The sequence below is a fragment of the Nycticebus coucang genome, chromosome 6, assembly GCF_027406575.1.
Source record: "Nycticebus coucang isolate mNycCou1 chromosome 6, mNycCou1.pri, whole genome shotgun sequence".
NCBI classification, from domain to species: domain Eukaryota; kingdom Metazoa; phylum Chordata; class Mammalia; order Primates; family Lorisidae; genus Nycticebus; species Nycticebus coucang.
In genome coordinates, this window is record NC_069785.1 from 89,700,614 (window position 1) to 89,720,676 (window position 20,063).

The following is a 20,063-nucleotide window of genomic DNA, read 5'->3' on the forward strand; positions in this document are numbered from 1 at the left end:
ATTTGATTTCAAGTGTCTATGTCTCTGTTTTTGTGCCAGTACCATGCTGTCTTGAGCACTATGGCTTTGTAATACAGACTAAAATCTGGTATGCTGATGCCCCCAGCTTTATTTTTATTACTAAGAACTGCCTTAGCTATACAGGGTTTTTTCCGGTTCCATACAAAATGCAGAATCATTTTCTCCAAATCTTGAAAGTACAATGTTGGTATTTTGATAGGAATGGCATTGAATAGGTAGATTGCTTTGGGAAGTATAGACATTTTAAGAATGTTGATTCTTCAAATCCGTGAGCATGGTATGTTCTTCCATTTGTTAATATCCTCTGCTATTTCCTTTCTGAGGATTTCATAGTTTTCTTTACGGAGGTCCTTCACCTCCTTCGTTAGGCATATTCCTAGGTATTTCATTTTCTTTGAAACCATGGTGAAGGGAGTTGTGTTCTTAATTAGCTTCTCCTCTTGACTGTTATTGGTGTATACAAAGGCTACTGACTTGTGGACATTGATTTTACATCCTGAAACATTACTGTATTTTTTGATGACTTCTAGGAGTCTTGTGGTTGAGTCTTTGGGGTTCTCTAAGTATAAGATCATATCATCAGCAAAGAGGGAGAGTTTGACCTCCTCTGCTCCCATTTGGATTCCCTTTATTTCCTTGTCTTGCCTAATTGTATTGGCTAGAACTTCCAGCACTACGTTGAATAGTAAAGGTGACAGAGGACAACCTTGTCTGGTTCCAGTTCTAAGAGGAAAAGCTTTCAGTTTTACTCCATTCAGTAAAATATTGGCTGTGGGTTTGTCATAGATAGCTTCTATCAGTTTTAGAAATGTGCCACCTATGCCTATACTCTTCAGTGTTCTAATTAGAAAAGGATGCTGGATTTTATCAAATGCTTTTTCTGCATCTATTGAGAGGATCATGTGAGCTTTATTTTTGCCTCTGTTAATATGGTGGATAACATTTATGGACTTGCACATGTTAAACCAGGCTTGCATCCCTGGGATGAAGCCTACTTGATCATGATGAATGACTTTTTTGATGATAAGCTATAATCTATTGGCTAGGATTTTGTTGAGAATTTTTGCATCTATATTCATGAGTGAGATTTGTCTGAAATTCTCCTTTTTGTTTGGGTCTTTTCCTGGTTTTGGTATCAGGGTTTTGTTTGCTTCATACAATGTGTTGGGGGAGGATTCCTTCTTCCTCAATTTTTTGGAATAATTTCTGCAGTACAGGAATAAGTTCCTACTTGGAGGTTTGATAGAATTCTGGTGTGAAGACATCTGGACCAGGGCATTTTTTGGTTGGAAGATTTTTTATTGTTTCTCTGATCTCAGTGCTTGAAATTGGTCTGTTCAGGAGCTCTATTTCTTCCTGGCTGAGTCTAGGGAGAGGGTGTGATTCCAAATATTTATCCATTTCCTTCACAGTGTCAAATTTCTGGGCATAGAGTTTCTGGTAGTATTCAGAGATGATCTCTTGTATCTCTGTGGGATCAGTTGTTATTTCCCCTTTATCATTTCTGATTGAGGTTTCTAGAGATTTTACTTTTCTATTTCTCGTTAGTCTGGCCAATGGTATATCTATTTTATTTATTTTTTCAAAAAACCAACTCCTTGTTTCATTAATTTTCTGAATGATTCTTTTGTTTTCAATTTCATTGATCTCTGATTTGATTTTGGATATTTCTTTTCTTTTACTGAGTTTAGGCTTAGATTGTTCTTCTTTTTCCAATTCCATAGATGGCTTGTGAGATTGTTGATGTGCTCTCTTTCTGTTTTTTGAATGTAGACATCTAAAGCGATGAATTTTCCTGTCAAAACTGCTTTTGCAGTATCCCACAAGTTTTGGTAACTTGTGTCTTCATTGTTGTTATGCTCAAGGAAGTTAATGACTTCCTGTTTTATTTCTTCCTGCACCCATCTGTTATTCAACAGAAGATTGTTTAGTTTCCATGCCTTTGTGTCGGGTAGAGCGTTTTTGTTAGAGTTGAGTTCCACCGTTAGTGCCTTATGGTCTGAGAAGATACAAGGTAAAATTTCAATTCTTTTGATTCTGTTGATAATTGTTTTGTGTCCCAGGATATGATCAATTTTGGAGAATGTTCCATGGGGTGATGAGAAGAATGTATATTCTTTATCTTTGGGATGGAGTGTTGTATATGCGTCTATCAAGCACAGTTGTTCTAGGGTCTCATTTAAATCTCTTATATCTTTGTTTAATTTCTATTTAGAGTATCTGTTCAGCTCTGTAGGAGGAGTGTTAAAGTCCTCCATTATTATGGTATTATCGGATATCATATTGCTCAGACTGAGTAAGGTCTGTTTCAAGAATCTGGGAGCATTTAAATTGAGTGCATAAATATTTAGAATTGAAATATCTTCTTGTTGTATTTTTCCCTTTGACCAATATAAAGTGACCGTCTTTGTCTTTTTTGACTTTAGTTGCTTTAAATCCACATGTATCTGAAAATAAGATTGCAACTCCTCTTTTCTTCTGAATTCCATTTGCCTGAAAAATCGTCTTCCAGCCCTTGACACAGAGCTTTAATTTGTCTTATGAAGCCAGGTGTGTTTCTTGCAGACAGCAAATGGATGGCTTGTGTTTTTTAATCCAGTCAGCCAATCTATGTCTCTTCAGTGGGGAATTGAAGCCATTAACCTTTATTGAGATAATTGATAAGTGTGGTAGTATTCTTTTCATCTTATTTTGTGAGAGTCCATTGCTTAGTTTTATCTTTTGCATCAGTGTGGAGGTTAGGTTCTGTCCTTTAATTTCTGAGTTCCTAGTTCGCTTCTGATCCATTGTGGTGGTCAGTGTGCAGAACAGGTTGAAGTATTTCCTGTACAGGTGGTCTTGTTGTGGCGAATTTCCTCAATGTTTGTATATCCATAAATGATTTGATTTTTCTGTCAATGTTTAAGCTTAGCTTAGGAGGGTACAGAATTCTGGGCTGGAAATTGTTCTGTTGAAGTAGATTAAAGGTAGATGACCATTGTCTTCTTGCTTGGAAAGTTTCATTAGAGAAGTCTGTGGTCACTCTAATGGATTTGCCCCTGTAGGTCAACTGGCGCTTACTCCTGGCAGCTTGCAGAATCTTTTCTTTTGTCTTGACTTTGGACAGGTTCATCACAATGTGTCTTGGAGAAGCTCGGTTAGAGTTGAGGCGACCTGGGGTCCGATAGACCTCAGAAAGCAGTGTGTCAGAATCTTTGGTGATATTTGGGAAATTTTCTTTTATAATATTCTCTAGGATGGCTTCCATTCCTCTGGGGCATTCTTCTTCCCCTTCTGGAATTCCTATAACTCGTATGTTGCAATGCTTCATAAACTCCCATAATTCTGACAGTGAACCTTCTGCTTTCTCTCTCTTCTTTTCTGCCTCTTTTACTATCTGAGTTATCTCAAAAACTTTGTCTTCTACCTCTGAAGTTCTTTCTTCTGCATGGTCTAACCTGTTACTGATACTTTCCATTGCATCTTTAAGTTCCCTAATTGACTGTTTCAGTTCCTTCATCTCTGCTATATCCTTTTTATATTCTTCATATCGTTCATCTCTTATTTGATTCTGTTTTTGGATTTCCTTTTGGTTATTTTCCACTATATTAGCAGTTTCCTTCATTGTTTCCATCATTTCTTTCATTGTTTTCATCATGTGTATTCTAAATTCCCTTTCTGTCAATCCGAACATTTCTTTATAGGTGGAATCCTCTGCAGTAGCTACCTCATGGTCCCTTGGCGGGGTTGTTCTGGACTGGTTCTTCATGTTGCCTGGAGTTTTCTGCTGATTCTTGAGTGATTTCTTTTATCTGTTTCCTTGCCCTAATTTTCCTTTCACTTCCTCTTGCTCTTTAAGTTCTCGTGCCTGTGCACTAAGGGGTAGATGAGTCCTTTTGGTACAGGATCAGAAGGGTGAGAAGGTTGAAGAGCAAGAAAGGGATGAAAGAAAGGAGGACCCAGTGAAAAGAAAAAAAAAATGGAGAAAAGAGAGGGGGTGGTAAAAGGAATATTGACAAAAAGAAGGGAGGCACAGAAAGAGGGAGACAGAGTAATATAGGTGTACAGTAGGGTACTTTGACACAACCTTTAAAAAAAACCACCTTCAGTGGGTGCCCACTTGGGTGGGTCCCTTGAGGTCAGCAGCTCTTTGCTAACTTGATCTGACACAGTACCCCACCTCCACCAAGTAGAGAGCAAAGACAAAAATGCTGTAAATCAAACCAAAACAAGCAAGCAGAATATTTTATGGGATAAAATTGGGTGAAAAACCAAATAATAGCGGTAGAAACACTAGCAAAAATGAAGGTCTAGTTATTAAAAAAGGCAGCAATGGGAAATTATAATTAAACTAGAAAAATTGAGAAAGAAAAAACATCCGTACGAAAAATGATGCAATTAAAAAACAAAACAACATCAACAACATCAAAATAAACAAAAAAACAACCAAACCAAAAAAAAAAAAAAAAAAAAAGGAACAGAAAAAACAAAACACAACGAAAAACAGTGCAGTGTGTATATGTTGTTGAATATTGTCTGGGCAACACATGGTCTTCTGTGGTATGAGATGTTAATCACAGTTCTAATATGACTGGAGGCTGCTGATTTCTCAAACCCCAGCAGGTAGACACCCTAAGTCTGTCTTCAGCCCACTTAAAAGGCACTTTGAACTTGTAAACTTCCTGAGCAGAACCTTTCCCAGGAAAGTGCTTGTTGCTGGAATCACTGCTGAAGTGGCTATCCACTTACCCAGTGTGCCAAAACCGGTCTCACTCTGCCCTTGAGTGTTAGGGCTGCAATGCAGCTCAGACCTCACCATTAGGCTACTTGGTCACTGGGTTACCAGCTCCCCCCCAATTCTAGCTCTGCGACCCTGAGGGCGGAGCTTGCTGGGGCAGATCGCTCACAATGGCTCCCTGTGGCCCACATCCAAACACTATTAGCTCCGTCTGGCTCAGCGGCTCAGACTAGGGCCCTAGACAATGGCCAAAGTTCTCCACATTCCCACTCAGGCTCTCCCCAAGGCAGTTCAACTGAGTGCCAAGTCCAAAGACACCAAAACAGTTCACAGGTAAGGTCTTTCCGGTTTGCAGTCTTGCTGCTACTGAACTTACAGTTGCGGGGGGGGGGTGTTTAGACTGATTGAACGCACGCGACCACTTGCCAGTTTTCCACTTCTTTAGTCCTCCTCTTGGGGTCCAGAAGTCTCTCGCTGACTCTCTGTATCCTCACAGGGGTGATGATAGGCAGATCCCACCAGCCAGAGATGCCTGGAGTCCTATCTCCCCAGACTCACGGTGCCCAGCTGCAAGGAAGCTGTTACTCGGCCACCATCTTGCTCTCACCCCCTATTTATTTATTCTATTTATTTATTTATTTTTTGAGGCAGAGCCTCAATATGTCGCCCTGGGTAGAGTGTTGTGGCATCACAGCTCACAGCAATCTCCAACTCCTGGGCTCAAGCGATTCTCCATCCTCTGCCTCCAAAGTAACTGGGACTACAGGTGCCGGCCACAATGCCTGACTATTTTTTGAATTGCAGCCGTCATTGTTTTTTGTTGAGCCTGGGCTGGATTCAAACCCACAACCTCATTTCTTGTCTTGGCTAGCACCTGTGGCTGATGCCGTAGCTGCCTGAGCCACAGGTGCTGAGCCTAGACAAGGAAAAAGGAGATTACAGCAACTGCATCCCCCAATGGAACATGAGGTAGAAACCACAGGGCATTCCACAAAGAAAGAATTAATGGAAATGATAGAAAGGGAAGTTAAAATATGAATGGCAAAAACAAAAAAGAATTGATGAGCACGTGGAAAAACAGAACCAAAAAAAGGGCAAAAGATATAAAGAATATAGAAAGGATATGGCATAGCTTAAGGACTTAAAGGAATCAATCATGGAACTTAAAGATGAATTAGAAAGTATCAGTAATGGATTAGACCATGGAGAAGAAAGAATCTGAGAGCTATAGGATACAGCTCTTGAGCTAACCAATCCAGTTAAAGAGGCACAAAAGAAGAGAGAGAAAGCAGAATACTTGCTCAGAGAATTATAGACTTCATGAAGCATTCAAACACACAAATTACAAGTATTCCTGAAGAGGACAAAGAATGTTCCAAAGGAATGGAAGCCCTATGTGTGGAGGATATCATAAATGAAAACTTCCCAAGTATCACTAAAGATTCTGAAACACTCCTTTTCGAGGGATATCAAACTCTGCGCAATCTCAACACAAAGAGAGTATCTCCAAGAAACATTTTAATGAACATGTCCAAAGTCAAGACAAAAGAGAAAATTCTGCAAGCAGCCAGATTAAGTGCCAATTGACCTAAAGGGCAAGATCTAGCAGGGTGATAGTTGACTTTTCAGCTGAAACTTTCTAAGCCAGAAGAGAATGGTCAGCCACATTTATCCTTCTTAAAGAAAATAATCTTCAGCCCAGAATTCTGTATCTTGCTAAACTAAGCTTCAAAATTAATGGAGAAATAAAATCTTTTACTGATATGCAAATACTGAGGAAATTCACCACAACAAGACCAGCTATAGAGGAAATACTTAGACCTATTCTGCACACCAAACATCACAATGGACCATCATCAAAGCAAACAACCACAAACTAGAGAAAACCTGGCTTCCACAATGGCACAAAGGATAAAACTAAACAATGGACCTTCACAAAATGAGATGAAAGAACTCCACCACACTTATCAATTCTCTCAATAAATGTAAATGGATTTAATTTCCCACTGAAGGGACACAGACTGCTTGATTGGAATAAAAAGCACAAATCATCCATATGCTGTCTCCAGGAGATACACCTAACCTTAAACATCAAAACAAGACTCAAGGTAAAGGGTTGGAAAACAATATTTTAGGCAAATGGAAACCAGAAGAAAGGATGGGTCACAACCATATTTTCAGATACAAGTGGATTGAAAGCAACTAAAACTAAGAAAGATAAAGATAATCACTTCATGCTGATCAAGGGAACAATACCTCAAGAGGACATTTTGAATTCTAAATAGTTACACACTCAAGTTAAATGTTCCCAGTTTATGAAGCAGGCATTGATTGGTCTGAGCTATATGATGCACTATAACACCATAATAGCTGGTGACTATAATACCCTCTGGTTGAACTGGACAGATCATCTAAACAGAAACTAAACAAGGAAGATGGCGGACTGAAGCCAGCTTTCAACAGAGGCTCCCGTCCAGAAGGAGAGTTAAGGGACAGGAATTTAGTATGTATCCTGGTGGACTTGAGCCTCACCAAGAGAGAAGGTTGAAGAACGCACATCAACACCGCTGAGGCAAGTTGTGATCACAAGGACGCAAACAAAAGGTACAAAATCCACCACCAAGGGGACGGGAGTCCCCCTACCCCATGAGACCGGCTCAAGAGCCCCACAATTAAACAAGCAGGCAGAAATTAAAGGCCCTCCCACTACACTCCACGGGAGAGACCTTTAAAAACTGGACCTACCTCCCCTACTGGCGTGTCGTGGCGTTCTCCTGCCAGGCATAAAACTGAATAAAACTTGGGAATCCTCCCGGCGCTCCCCTCCCGCCCACTGAGGTCTGGAGGCCTGTCCCCCAGGACTTTGGATCCTTGGGTGATTTCTCAAGGGGAGTGGACAGTCCCCGAGTTGCGACTGGTCAGCATTGACTCTGAGGCACGCGAGTGAGGAGAGGGCACTGGGCTGAGGGGGAGTCACGCCTCGTGGCACTTCCCTGCGGATTAGGTGCAGCAACCCTCCCCGGGCAACATTGCGGGGCAGGCACAATACTGAATAAGACTCTAGCTTCCCCGCTGAGAGCTGAGAGCCCCTACTCTCACTCGGGGTCTGAGGGACTATCCCCCAGGAGTTCGGATTCTTGGGTGATTTCTCGAGGGGAGTGCACAGTGCCTGAGCTGCGTCATGTCAGTGCTGACTCTGGGACACGTGAGTGAGGAGAGGGCACTCTGCTGAGGGGAAATCAAGCCTTGGCGGCACTTCCCTGCGGTGCAGTGCAGGAGCCCTCCCCGAGCCGTAGTGTTGCGTAAAACTGAAAGAAAATCTAGCTTCCCCCCCCACTCCCAATCGGGGTCTGGGGGCCCATCCCCCAAGAGTTCTGATTCTTGGGGGATCTCTTGAGTGGTGTGGACCCAGCACAAACTGCGGCCGCTCAGTGCTGACTCTGGGGCGCGGGACAGAGGAGAAAAGGGTCGCCTGAGTGCCCACACGAGAGCAGCAGTTCCCTGGAGGTAGATCATAAGCCATTTTTTCTTTAACGGCAGAACGCTCACTTCTGGATATTCTGAGGCCACACCCCCTGTCTCCCTGGGCAACCAGAGGAGGCCACCAGTGAGCGGGGGATTTCCTGACACGGCTCACAAACCCGGGAAGCTTCCAGTGTGGGGCCGACCCAGAGAGGTGTTCAGACGCAAATCTCCAGCAGCAAAGACGTTTGAACTCAAAACAGCCAGTCTTCTGTAGGCGATTTCGACAGGAACAGAGACAGAACCCCGCAAAGTTGTCTGTTCTGTTCTGTTCTGTTCTGTTAGCAGCATCCATCAGGGACGGGGCTAAGCCTGAGTGAACACCTCCTTCCCATCACCTGCATCAAACACTCAAAGATGTCAGGCCCCATCTCCTCCTGCTAGATAGCGGCAGTCTGCGGGGGCCTGGCAGACTTCCTTGCGATTCAGGCAGGTGCAAACCCCTGGAGTATCTGTTCACTGCAGGCAACTGGGTTAGCCATCTGCAGAGATACCAATGACTGGGTCCGACGGAGGGGCAAAGTGGGGAAGGAGACGTCAACCTTCCTAGACTGCTCTTTTTGTGGGGTGGCTCCTCCTGACTCCACGCTGCACTGGGGTGAGCCGTGTCAGAGGAGTCACCAGGCCCCTGTGATCCAGTTCCCAGAGACCTCTTGAACTCTCCCACCCGAGACAAGTGCCGATTGAGACAGTTGATTTGGACCTTTTGAACTGGGTTAATAGACTGAGGACTTTTCAGGCGGTGCCCTGGATGTGCGATTGTAGGAAGGTTTGATTCTCCTTTTCCAACTGGGGCCAGAGGTCGGCGGGCAGGGTGACTTAATTGCTGATTTTTCCACACAGCTGAGACTTCAAGCCAGAGTAGAAGTTGCAATAGGATCGAACAGAAACCAGCTGAAAACAAGACAGAACCACTTTGCTCCACCACACCAGACAGGGCCCCAGTTTCTCACGCCACAACACTGTACGGGCCCTCCATAAAACCCCAGGGGAAAAACCAAAGGGAGTAAAATAACCATGGGGCGGAATCAGCAGAAAAACTCTGGTAACATGAATAACCAGAATAGATCAACCCCCCGAAGAAAAGATACGGCAGATGTGATTGAAGATCCCATTCATAAACAACTGGCTGAGATGTCAGAAATCGAATTCAGAATTTGGATTGCAGACAAGATTAATAAAATGGAATTAGGAATTCGAGGAGAAATTCAAAAATTTTGTCAAGAAATTAACGAATTTAAAGACAAAACCACCAAAGACTTAGACACACTGAAGCAAGAACTTACAGCCCTCAAAGATATGAAAAATACAGTAGAATCCCTCAGTAACAGAATGGAGCAAGCAGAAGAAAGGATTTCTGACATTGAAGATAAAGTCTTTGAACGCTCCCAATCTCTCAAAGAGGAAGAGAAATGGAGAGCAAAAACGGATCACTCACTCAGAGAACTCTCAGATAATTAAGAAAAAAGCAACATAAGGATTATAGGGATTTCTGAGAATGATGAAGTGGCCTCCGAGGGCACAGAGGCCCTTCTGCATGAAATTATGAAAGAAAATTTTCCAGACATGCCTAGAGAATCTGAAATTCAGATAGCAGACAGCTTCAGAACCCCAGCACGATTCAACCCCAATAAGTCATCCCCCAGACATATCATAATTAGCTTCACTAAAGTTAACATGAAAGAGAAGATTCTCAAAGCAGCCTGGTGAAAGAAAACTATAACGTACAAAGGTAAGAATATTAGAATAACTGCAGATCTCTCTGCTGAAACTTTTCAAGGCAGAAGAGGCTGGTCATCAGCCTCTTCACTGGCTGGTCATCACTTTTAATTTCCTAAAGCAAAAAAACTTTCAACCCAGGATCTTGTATCCAGCTAAACTGAGTTTCATCTATGATGGAGAAATTAAATACTTCAATGACATTCATATGTTGAAAAAATTTGCCGTAAGTAAACCAGCTCTTCAGGATGTTCTCAGACCTATCCTCCACAATGACCAACCCAATCCTATGCCACAAAAGTAAACTCACTCAGAAACTTCGGATCAAACTCCAACTTCCACACTGGTGAAAGGATTAAAAATGTCCACTAGACCTTTGAAAAACTCGATACCCAAAATTCCACCACACTTATCAATACTCTCCATCAATGTGAATGGCTTAAACTGTCCTCTAAAGAGGCATAGGTTAGCTGACTGGATACAAAAACTCAAGCCAGATATTTGTTGCATACAAGAGTCACATCTCAACTTAAAAGTCAAATACAGACTCAGGGTGAAAGGATGGTCATCCGGCCCCGGTTCCAGGATGGCGGAACCGGCAGCGCGCACGCGCGTGGTAGCAGCTGGGAGGATTGAGGGATGGACGCCCGCACTGCGGAAGTGGCTGTTAGTTTCACGCCGCCTGGACCTGGACTGGCCGGTCAGGGTCGGCCATGGAGCAGCCTGAGCCGGACGTCGCCTCCGACGACGCCATGGATGCGTTCCTGGAAAAGTTCCGGAGCCAGCCTTACCGTGGAGGCTTCGACGAAAATCAGTGGGAGGAGGAATTTGAAAAGGTCCCCCTATTTATGAAGAAAGCCCCATCTGAAATTGATCCCAAGGAGAGTCCTGACTTGGCTTGCCTCCAGTCAATTATTTTTGATGAGGACCGATCTCCAGAAGAACAGGCCAAGACCTATAAAGATGAGGGCAATGATTACTTTAAAGAAAAAGACTATAAGAAAGCTGTGATTTCTTACACTGAAGGATTGAAGAAGAAAGGTGCAGATCCTGATTTGAATGCTGTCCTTTATACCAACCGGGCAGCCGCACAGTACTATCTGGGCAATTTTCGTTCTGCTCTCAACGATGTAACAGCTGCCAGAAAGTTAAAACCCTGCCACCTCAAAGCAATAGTAAGAGGTGCATTATGCCATCTGGAACTGAAACACTTTGCTGAAGCTGTGAACTTGTGTGATGAGGGGCTGCAAGTAGATGCCAAAGAGAAGAAGCTTCTGGAAGTGAGGGCTAAAGCAGACAAGCTAAAGCGAACTGAACAAAGGGATCTGAGGAAAGCAAAGTTGAAAGAGAAGAAGGAGCAGAATCAGAATGAGGCTTTACTCCAGGCTGTCAAGGCTAGGAACATCAGGCTCTCTGAAGCCGCCTGTGAGGATGAAGACTCAGCCTCAGAAGGCCTAGCTGAGCTTTTCTTGGATGGACTCAGCTCTGAAAACCCCTGTGGAGCCAGGCTGAGTCTAGATGACCAGGGCAGGCTGAGCTGGCCCGTGCTCTTCCTGTACCCGGAGCATGCCCAGTCAGACTTCATCTCTGCTTTTCACGAGGACTCCAGGTTTATTGATCATCTAAAGGTGATGTTTGGTGAAACACCCTCCTGGGACTTAGAGCAGAAGTACTGCCCTGATGACTTGGAGGTCTACTTTGAGGATGAGGATGGGGCAGAACTCTACCGGGTGCCTCCCAGAAGCACCCTGCTGCGGGCACTGCAGCACCCCAGGTACTTTCTCAAATCCCTGACACCAGCATTTTTGGTCTGTGTGGGATCCTCTCCTTTTTGGAAGAATTATCTCCAGGAGAGAAAGGTGCACCAGATAGAGTGACTGAGCCAGGCTGTGGGTGCCAGGCCCCCTAGGCTCCCCCTCTGTTTCTTCTGCCTGGAATCTAGCATGCCTGAGGCAGCTGGACACATTCCTAGAGTCCAGCACTTTGTTTCTGTCACCTGGGGATGGTGGGGGAGGAGATGCTCGCTTCCCTGAACTGCAGCCTTTCTGGCCCAATGCTGCCCTCCAGCTGTCTTATGTTTTCAGCTGCTTTGGTCACAACGTCCTTGGACTCCATCTCTGAAGGGACATCTGAGGTTACCACAGCAAATGACCTGTGCGACTCTCTGCCCTTTGGAGACTGACTCAGGATGCAGTTATGTGGTTGTGAACCTTGTGCAGTTAGACTCCTTGTTCTGCATTTATAAAGACTGTACAGACTGGGATCCCTGGTGCCCCTGAAGAGTCTGCCGGTTTTGCTCGGCAGGGTGAAATGCACTCCTGTTGTCCTGGCTATTCAGGAGGCTGAGAGTGAAGTATTACATGAGCCTTGGAGCTCAAGGCCAGCCTGGGGGACATAGTAAGACCTCATCACTTTATAACAACAACAAAAAAAAAGTTTGTCAATTTTCCTGTTCTTTGCAGTACGGAGAATTGGACAGTGGCCTCTGAATTCCTCTGCAATTTTCACATTTTAGGACTTTGTGTCTTTTAAATTCAAAAATCTTCTCATGTGTTGGGTCATCATATTTTGTGTGCAGCTATTTGTCACCCCTCCCAAGGATTTTATACATCTTTACCCATAGCTGTGTGGTTTTTTGCAGTGCCCACTGCATGAGCACTGTACATCCCACATGGGGAGCATACTTCCCTTCTCCCCAGGCAAAGGGATGTGAACAGGCATCGACACCCCCCACCCCAATGTCCAGGCAGAAGCTTGCAGAGCCCTTGAGTGGTGGGGTCATGTTGTGCCTCTGCCATGAGAACATGTCTCCCGTGTTGGAGCTGTTCCTTAGCGTGGGTGCCAGAATGTAAGACGTGGAACAGAGCTAAAGCAGATGGACTGCAGCCCTCGACTGTCACACGAGAGAAAAACGTTTGCTGTAGTGAGCCCGAGATTTGGGGGTTATATCTTACCACAGCAAAGCTGCCTAATACATTATTAAACTAAAACCAGCTGCTGTCCTTCAAAAAAAAAAGAAAGGATGGTCATCCATATTTCAGGCAAATGGTAATCAGAAAAAAGCAGGTGTTGCAATTTTATTTGCAGATACAGTAGGCTTTAAACCATCAAAAGTAAGGAAGGACAAGAATGGTCACTTCATATTTGTTAAGGGTAATACTCAATATGATGAGATCTCAATTATTAATATCTATGCACCCAACCAGAATGCACCTCAATTTATAAGAGAAACTCTAACAGACATGAGTAACTTGATTTCCTCCAGCTCCATAATCGTCGGAGATTTCAACACTCCCTTGGCAGTATTGGATCTTTCCTCCAGAAAGAAGCTGAGCAAAGAAATCTTAGATTTAAACCTAACCATCCAATATTTAGATTTAGCAGACATCTACAGAACATTTCATCCCAACAAAACTGAATACACATACTTCTCATCAGCCCACGGAACTTACTCCAAAATTGACCACATTTTAGGTCACAAGTCTAACCTGAGTACATTTAAAGGAATAGAAATTATTCCTTGCATCTTCTCGGACCATCATGGAATAAAACTTGAATTGAGTAACAACAGGAATCTGCATACCCATACAAAAACATGGAAGTTAAATAACCTTATGCTGAATGATAGGTTATTTAAGGTTATCAGAACCTCTGGGACACCGCAAAGGCAGTTCTAAGAGGGAAATTTATAGCACTGCAAGCCTTCCTCAAGAGAATGGAAAGAGAGGAAGTTAACAACTTAATGGGACATCTCACGCAACTGGAAAAGGAAGAACATTCCAACCCCAAACCCAGTAGAAGAAAAGAAATAACCAAAATTAGAGCAGAATTAAATGAAATTGAAAACAAAAGAATAATACAACAGATCAATAAATCAAAAAGCTGGTTTTTCGAAAAGGTCAATAAAATAGATAAACCTCTGGCCAACCTAATAAGGAAAAAAAGAGTAAAATCTCTAATATCATCAATCAGAAACAACAAAGACGAAATAACCACAGACTCATCAGAAATCCAAAAAATCCTTAATGAATATTACAAGAAACTTTATTCTCAGAAATATGAAAATCTGAAGGAAATAGACCGATACTTGGAAGCACGCCACCTTCCAAGACTTAACTAGAATCAAGTGGAAATGTTGAACAGACCCATATCAAGTTCAGAAATAGCATCAACTATACAAAACCTCCCTAAAAAGAAAAGCCCGGGACCAGATGGTTTCACGTCAGAATTCTACCAAACCTTTAAAGAGGAATTAGTACCTATATTACTCAACCTGTTCCAAAATGTAGAAAAAGAAGGAAGACTACCCAACACGTTCTATGAAGCAAACATCACCCTGATCCCCAAACCAGGAAAAGACCCAACAAGAAAAGAAAATTATAGACCAATATCACTAATGAATATAGATGCAAAAATATTCAACAAGATCCTAACAAACAGAATCCAGCAACACATCAAACAAATTATACATCATGACCAAGTTGGTTTTATCCCAGGATCTCAAGGCTGGTTCAATACACGTAAATCTATAAATGTAATTCAGCACATAAACAAATTAAAAAACAAAGACCATATGATTCTCTCAATTGATGCAGAAAAAGCTTTTGATAATATCCAGCATCCCTTCATGATCAGAACACTCAAGAAAATTGGTCTAGAAGAGACTTTTCTTAAACTGATAGAGGCTATCTACAGCAAACCCACAGCCAATATCATATTGAATGGAGTTAAATTGGAATCATTTCCACTCAGACCAGGAACCAGACAAGGCTGCCCATTGTCTCCATTGCTTTTCAACATTGTAATGGAAGTTTTAGCCACTGCAATTAGGGAAGAAAAGGCGATCAAGGGTATCCATATAGGGTCAGAAGAGATCAAACTCTCACTCTTCGCAGATGATATGATTGTGTATCTGGAAAACACTAGGGACTCTACCACAAAACCCCTAGAAGTGATCAAGGAATACAGCAGCGTCTCAGGTTACAAAATCAACATTCATAAATCGGTAGCCTTTATATACACCAACAACAGTCAAATTGAAAAAGCAGTAAGGACTCTATCCCATTCACAGTAGTGCCAAAGAAGATGAAATATTTGGGAATTTACCTAACAAAAGACGTGAAAGATCTCTATAAAGAGAACTATGAAACTCTAAGAAAAGAAATAGCTGAAAATGTTAACAAAGGGAAAAACATACCATGCTCATGGCTGGGAAGAATCATTATTATAAAAATGTCCATACTACCCAAAGCAATGTATAATTTCAACGCACTCCCTATTAAAGCTCCACTGTCATATTTTAAAGATCTTGAAAAAACATTACTTCATTTTATATGGAATCAGAAAAAACCTCAAATAGCCAAGACATGACTCAGAAATAAAAACAAAACAGGAGGAATCACACTACCAGACCTCAGACTTTACTACAAATCGATAGTGATCAAAACTGCATGGTATTGGCACAAAAACAGAGAAGTAGATATCTGGAACAGAATAGAGAACCAAGAGATGAATCCAGCTACTTACCGCTATTTGATTTTTGACAAGCCAATTAAAAACATTCAGTGGGGAAAAGATTCCCTATTTAACAAATGGTGCTGGGTGAACTGGCTGGCAACCTGCAGAAGACTGAAATTGGACCCACACCTTTCACCATTAACTAAGATAGACTCTCATTGGATTAAAGATTTAAACTTAAAACATGAAACTATAAAAATACCAGAGGAGAATGCAGGGAAAACCCTTGAAGAAATTGGTCTGGGTGAGTATTTCATGAGGAGAACCCCCCGGGCAATTGAAGCAGCTTCAAAAATACACTACTGGGACTTGATCAAACTAAAAAGCATCTGCACAGCTAAGAGCACAGTAAGCAGAGCAAGCAGACAGCCCTCAGAATGGGAGAAGATATTTGCAGGGTATATCTCTGACAAAGGTTTAATAACCAGAATCCACAGAGAACTCAAACACATCAGCAAGAAAAAAACAAGGGATCCCATTGCAGGCTGGGCAAGAGATTTGAAGAGAAACTTCTCTGAAGAAGACAGGCGCACGGCCTTCAGACATATGAAAAAATGCTCATCATCTTTGATCATCAGAGAAATGCAAATCAAAACTACTTTGAGATATCATCTAACTCCAATGAGACTAGCATATATCACAAAATCTCAAGACCAGAGATGTTGGCGTGGATGCGGAGAAAAGGGAACACTTCTGCACTGCTGGTGGGAATGAAAATTAATACATTCCTTTTGGAAAGATATATGGAGAACACTCAGAGATCTAAAAATAGATCTGCCATTCAATCCTGTAATTCCTCTGCTGGGCATATACCCAGAAGACCAAAAATCACAACATAACAAAGATATTTGTACCAGAATGTTTATTGCAGCCCAATTCATAATAGCTAAGTCATGGAAAAAGCCCAAGTGCCCATCGATCCACGAATGGATTAATAAATTGTGGTATATGTATACCATGGAATACTATGCAGCCTTAAAGAAAGATGGAGACTTTACCTCTTTCATGTTTACATGGATGGAGCTGGAACATATTCTTCTTAGTAAAGTATCCCAAGAATGGAAGAAAAAGTACCCAATGTACACAGCCCTACTATGAAACTAATTTGGGACTCTCACATGAAAGCTATAACCCAGCTACAACTTAACAATAGGGGGAAGTGGGAAAGGGGGTGGGTGGGTAGAGGGAGGGGGATCGGTGGGATCACACCTGTGGTGCATATTACAGGGGTATTTGCGAAACTTGGTAAATGTAGAATGTAAATGTTTTGGCACAGTAACTGAGATAACGCTGGAAAGGCTATGTTAACCACTGTGATAAAAATGTGTCAAATGGTTTATGAAGCGAGTGTATGATGCCCCATGATCATATCAATGTATACAGTTATGATTTAATAAAAAAAATATATATATAAAAAAAAGAAAGAAACTAAACAAGGCACTTAAATGCAATCATAGAACAAATGGGCTTAATAGACATATACAGAACACACCATCCCCAAACAAATTAATATACATTCTTCTTATCATCCCATGGAACGTATTATAAAATACATCATAATGTAGGTCACAAATCAAACCTCAACAAAACTTTAAAAATTGAAATTGTACCTTGTATCTTCTCAGACCACAGGGCAATAAAGATAAAACTTAACTCCAAAAAAATTATCATCCCCACACAAAGGCATAGAAATTAAACAACCCTATGCTGAATAACATCTGGAAGAGATACAGGATGAAATTATTAAACTCCTCAAACATAACAACTATGAAGCTACAAGTTACCAAAACTTGTGAGATACTGCAAAAGCAGTCCTAAGAGAGACATTTGTCATATTCAATGCATACATCCGAAACACAGAAAAAGAGCAAATAAACAATCTAATGAATCATCTTAGAAATGGAAAAGGAAGAGCAATTCGATCCCAAACCTACCAGAATAACCAAAGTTAGATCAGAAATAAATGAAACTGAAAAAACAAAAAATAATCACTCAGAAAATTAACAAAACAAAAAGTTGATTATTTTTAGCAAATAAATACAATAGAAAAACTTTTGGTCATATTTACTAGAAATAGAAAAGTAAAAGCTCTAGTAACCTCAATCAGAAGTGAAAAAGGAGAAATAACACCAGATACCACTGAGATATAAGAAAATTATCTCTGACTAGTACAAGAAACTATATGCCCAGATTTGACAATGAGAAGGAAATGGACCAATACCTGGAATCATACTGTCTCCCTAGACTTAACCAGGAAGAAATAGATCTCTTGAACAGATCAAGCACTAACACCAAGAAACAATAAAAAATATTCCAACACAAAAAAGTCCTAGACCAGGTGGTTTCACACCACAATTCTATAAAACCCTCAAAGATAAACTTGTACCTATGCTACAGAACCCTTTTCAAAACATTGAGAAGAAAGGAACCTTCCCTAACATGTTCTATGAACCAAATATCACCCTGATACCAAAACCAGAAAAAGACCCAACTAAAAAGGAGAATTAGAGACCCATTTCACTAATGAATATTGATTCAAAAATACTCAGTAACTTCTTACCCAATAGATTACAGCAACACATTAAAAAAAATTATATACCACAATCAAGTAGGTTTCATTCTAGGGATGTAAGGATGGTTTAACATATGCAAATTCATAAATGTAATTCACCATATTAACAGAAGCAAAAACAAAGGCCACATTATTGTTCACAGCCATGATTTAATAATTAAAAAAAAAGTCCATATGATCCTTCCAATAAATGTAGAAAAAGAATTTGATAACAGGGCAACGCCTGTGGCTCAAAGTAGTAGGGCGCCAGGCCCATATTCCAGAGGTGGCAGGTTCAAACCCAGCCCTGGCCAAAAACTGCAAAAAAAAAAAAAAAAAGAATTTGATAACACTCAGTAGCCTTTTCTAACAAGAACACTGAAGATACTCCTGAGGTGGGAGCCGGATAGCGGGAGGGAGGGCCACTGAGGACACGCCGCCAGCGCCTCCCTCCCTGTGAGCCTCATTCCAGGTGGCCCAGGGCTGCCACAGTGCGTGGGAGCCAGGGCCTGCCTTGCAAGCCTTGAGGGAAGGGGGTGCCTTGAGGCACCGCCTGCCGTTCCCAGGGCACCGCGGTGGCGCTGGTGGCTTCTGCAGCTGCAGCGGCAGCGGTGGTGGCTCGGCTGCAGTGGCGAAGGCGCAGGGCGCGCCTCCATGGTCTGGTCTGGGCTGCAGGCAGGAATATGTTCAAACCCGGCGCAGTGGAGGCCACGGTGGTGGCAGCGACCGCCCGGAGCCTAGAGACAGTGGAGCGTAGGGGCGGTGCAGGCTCCACAGCCACAGGGAGAACGTATTTCCTGGGCAATCAAAGATTTATTCCTACAGGAGTCCAAACAAATTCTCTGGAGTGCGTTACCCCTTTCAGGAAGAAAACTCAGTTGCACATCACGATGTCAAATGCCAGGGGAAACCATTAGATGAAATCTACAGGCGGCGAGAAGAGATAAGAAATCCTGGAAATGCAATATGGAATACCATGAAGTCTGAAGAACAGAAGATCAAAAATGTCAGAAAAGGTCCCCTGGCACCTTTTCCAAACCAAAAGTCTGAAGCTGCAGAGCCTCCAAAAACTCCAACCTGGTCTGCTGATTCTATCAATGCAGCAGTTGCCAAGCAAGCTCTGAAAAAGCCCGTCAAGGGCAAACAGACCCCTCGCGAGAAAGCTCAAGGAAAAACACAACAGAAATGCAAGCTCACAGACTTGTACCCTGTTCGAAGGAGCTACAGGAAGAGCAAAGCTGAGCTGCAGTCAGAAGAAAGAAAAAGAATAGATGAATTGATCGAAAGTGGGAAAGAAGAAGGCATGAAGATTGACCTCATTGATGGCAAAGGCAGGGGTGTGATAGCCACCAAGCATTTCTCCTGGGGCGACTTTGTGGTGGAATACCACAGGGACCCCATCGAAATCACCGATGCCAAGAAGCGGGAGGCTCTGTATGTACAAGACCCCTCCATAGGCTGTTAATTGTACTATTTCCAGTATCTGAGCAAAACCTACTGTGTGGATGTAACTGGAGAGACAAATCGTCTGCGAAGGCTGATCAATTACAGCAAGTGTGGGAATTGACAAACCAAACTGCACAACAGGGACGGCATTACCTCACCTCATCCTCATCGCCTCCTGAAACATCCAGGCTGGAGAGGAGCTCTTGTATGACTATGCCGACAGCAGCAAGGCTTCCATGGAAGCTTACCTGTGGCTGGAAAATTAGCTGACTGGCCCGTCGCCCTCCTTCCCTCACCCCTTCTTCTTCAAAGGACAAAGTGCCCTCAAAGGGAATTGATTTTTTTTCTTTTCTTTTTTTTTTTTATTGTTAAGTCATAGCTGTGTACATTTGTGCAATCAAGGGGTACAATTGCTGGTTTCATATACAATCTGAAATATTCTCATCAAACTGGTCAACATAGCCTTCGTGGCATTTTCTTAGTTATTGTATGTAGACATTTGTATTCTGCATTTAGTAGCTTTCGCCTGTACCCATTCTAAGATGCACCGTGGGTGTGCCCCACCCATTA

The 20,063-nt window shown here is 42.3% G+C and overlaps 1 protein-coding gene and 1 pseudogene across 1 annotated transcript; both read left to right on the plus strand.

The window, feature by feature from the left end:
• Nucleotides 1-10,655: 10,655 nt before the first annotated feature.
• Nucleotides 10,656-12,956, plus strand: LOC128588373 (tetratricopeptide repeat protein 4-like). The gene has a single exon (XM_053595114.1). The coding sequence runs from the start codon at nt 10,693-10,695 to the stop codon at nt 11,854-11,856; it is 1,164 nt and encodes a 387-aa protein (XP_053451089.1). The 5' UTR covers nt 10,656-10,692; the 3' UTR covers nt 11,857-12,956.
• On the plus strand, nt 12,718-19,759 carry LOC128588790 (N-lysine methyltransferase KMT5A-like; annotated as a pseudogene).
• Nucleotides 19,760-20,063: the final 304 nt, after the last annotated feature.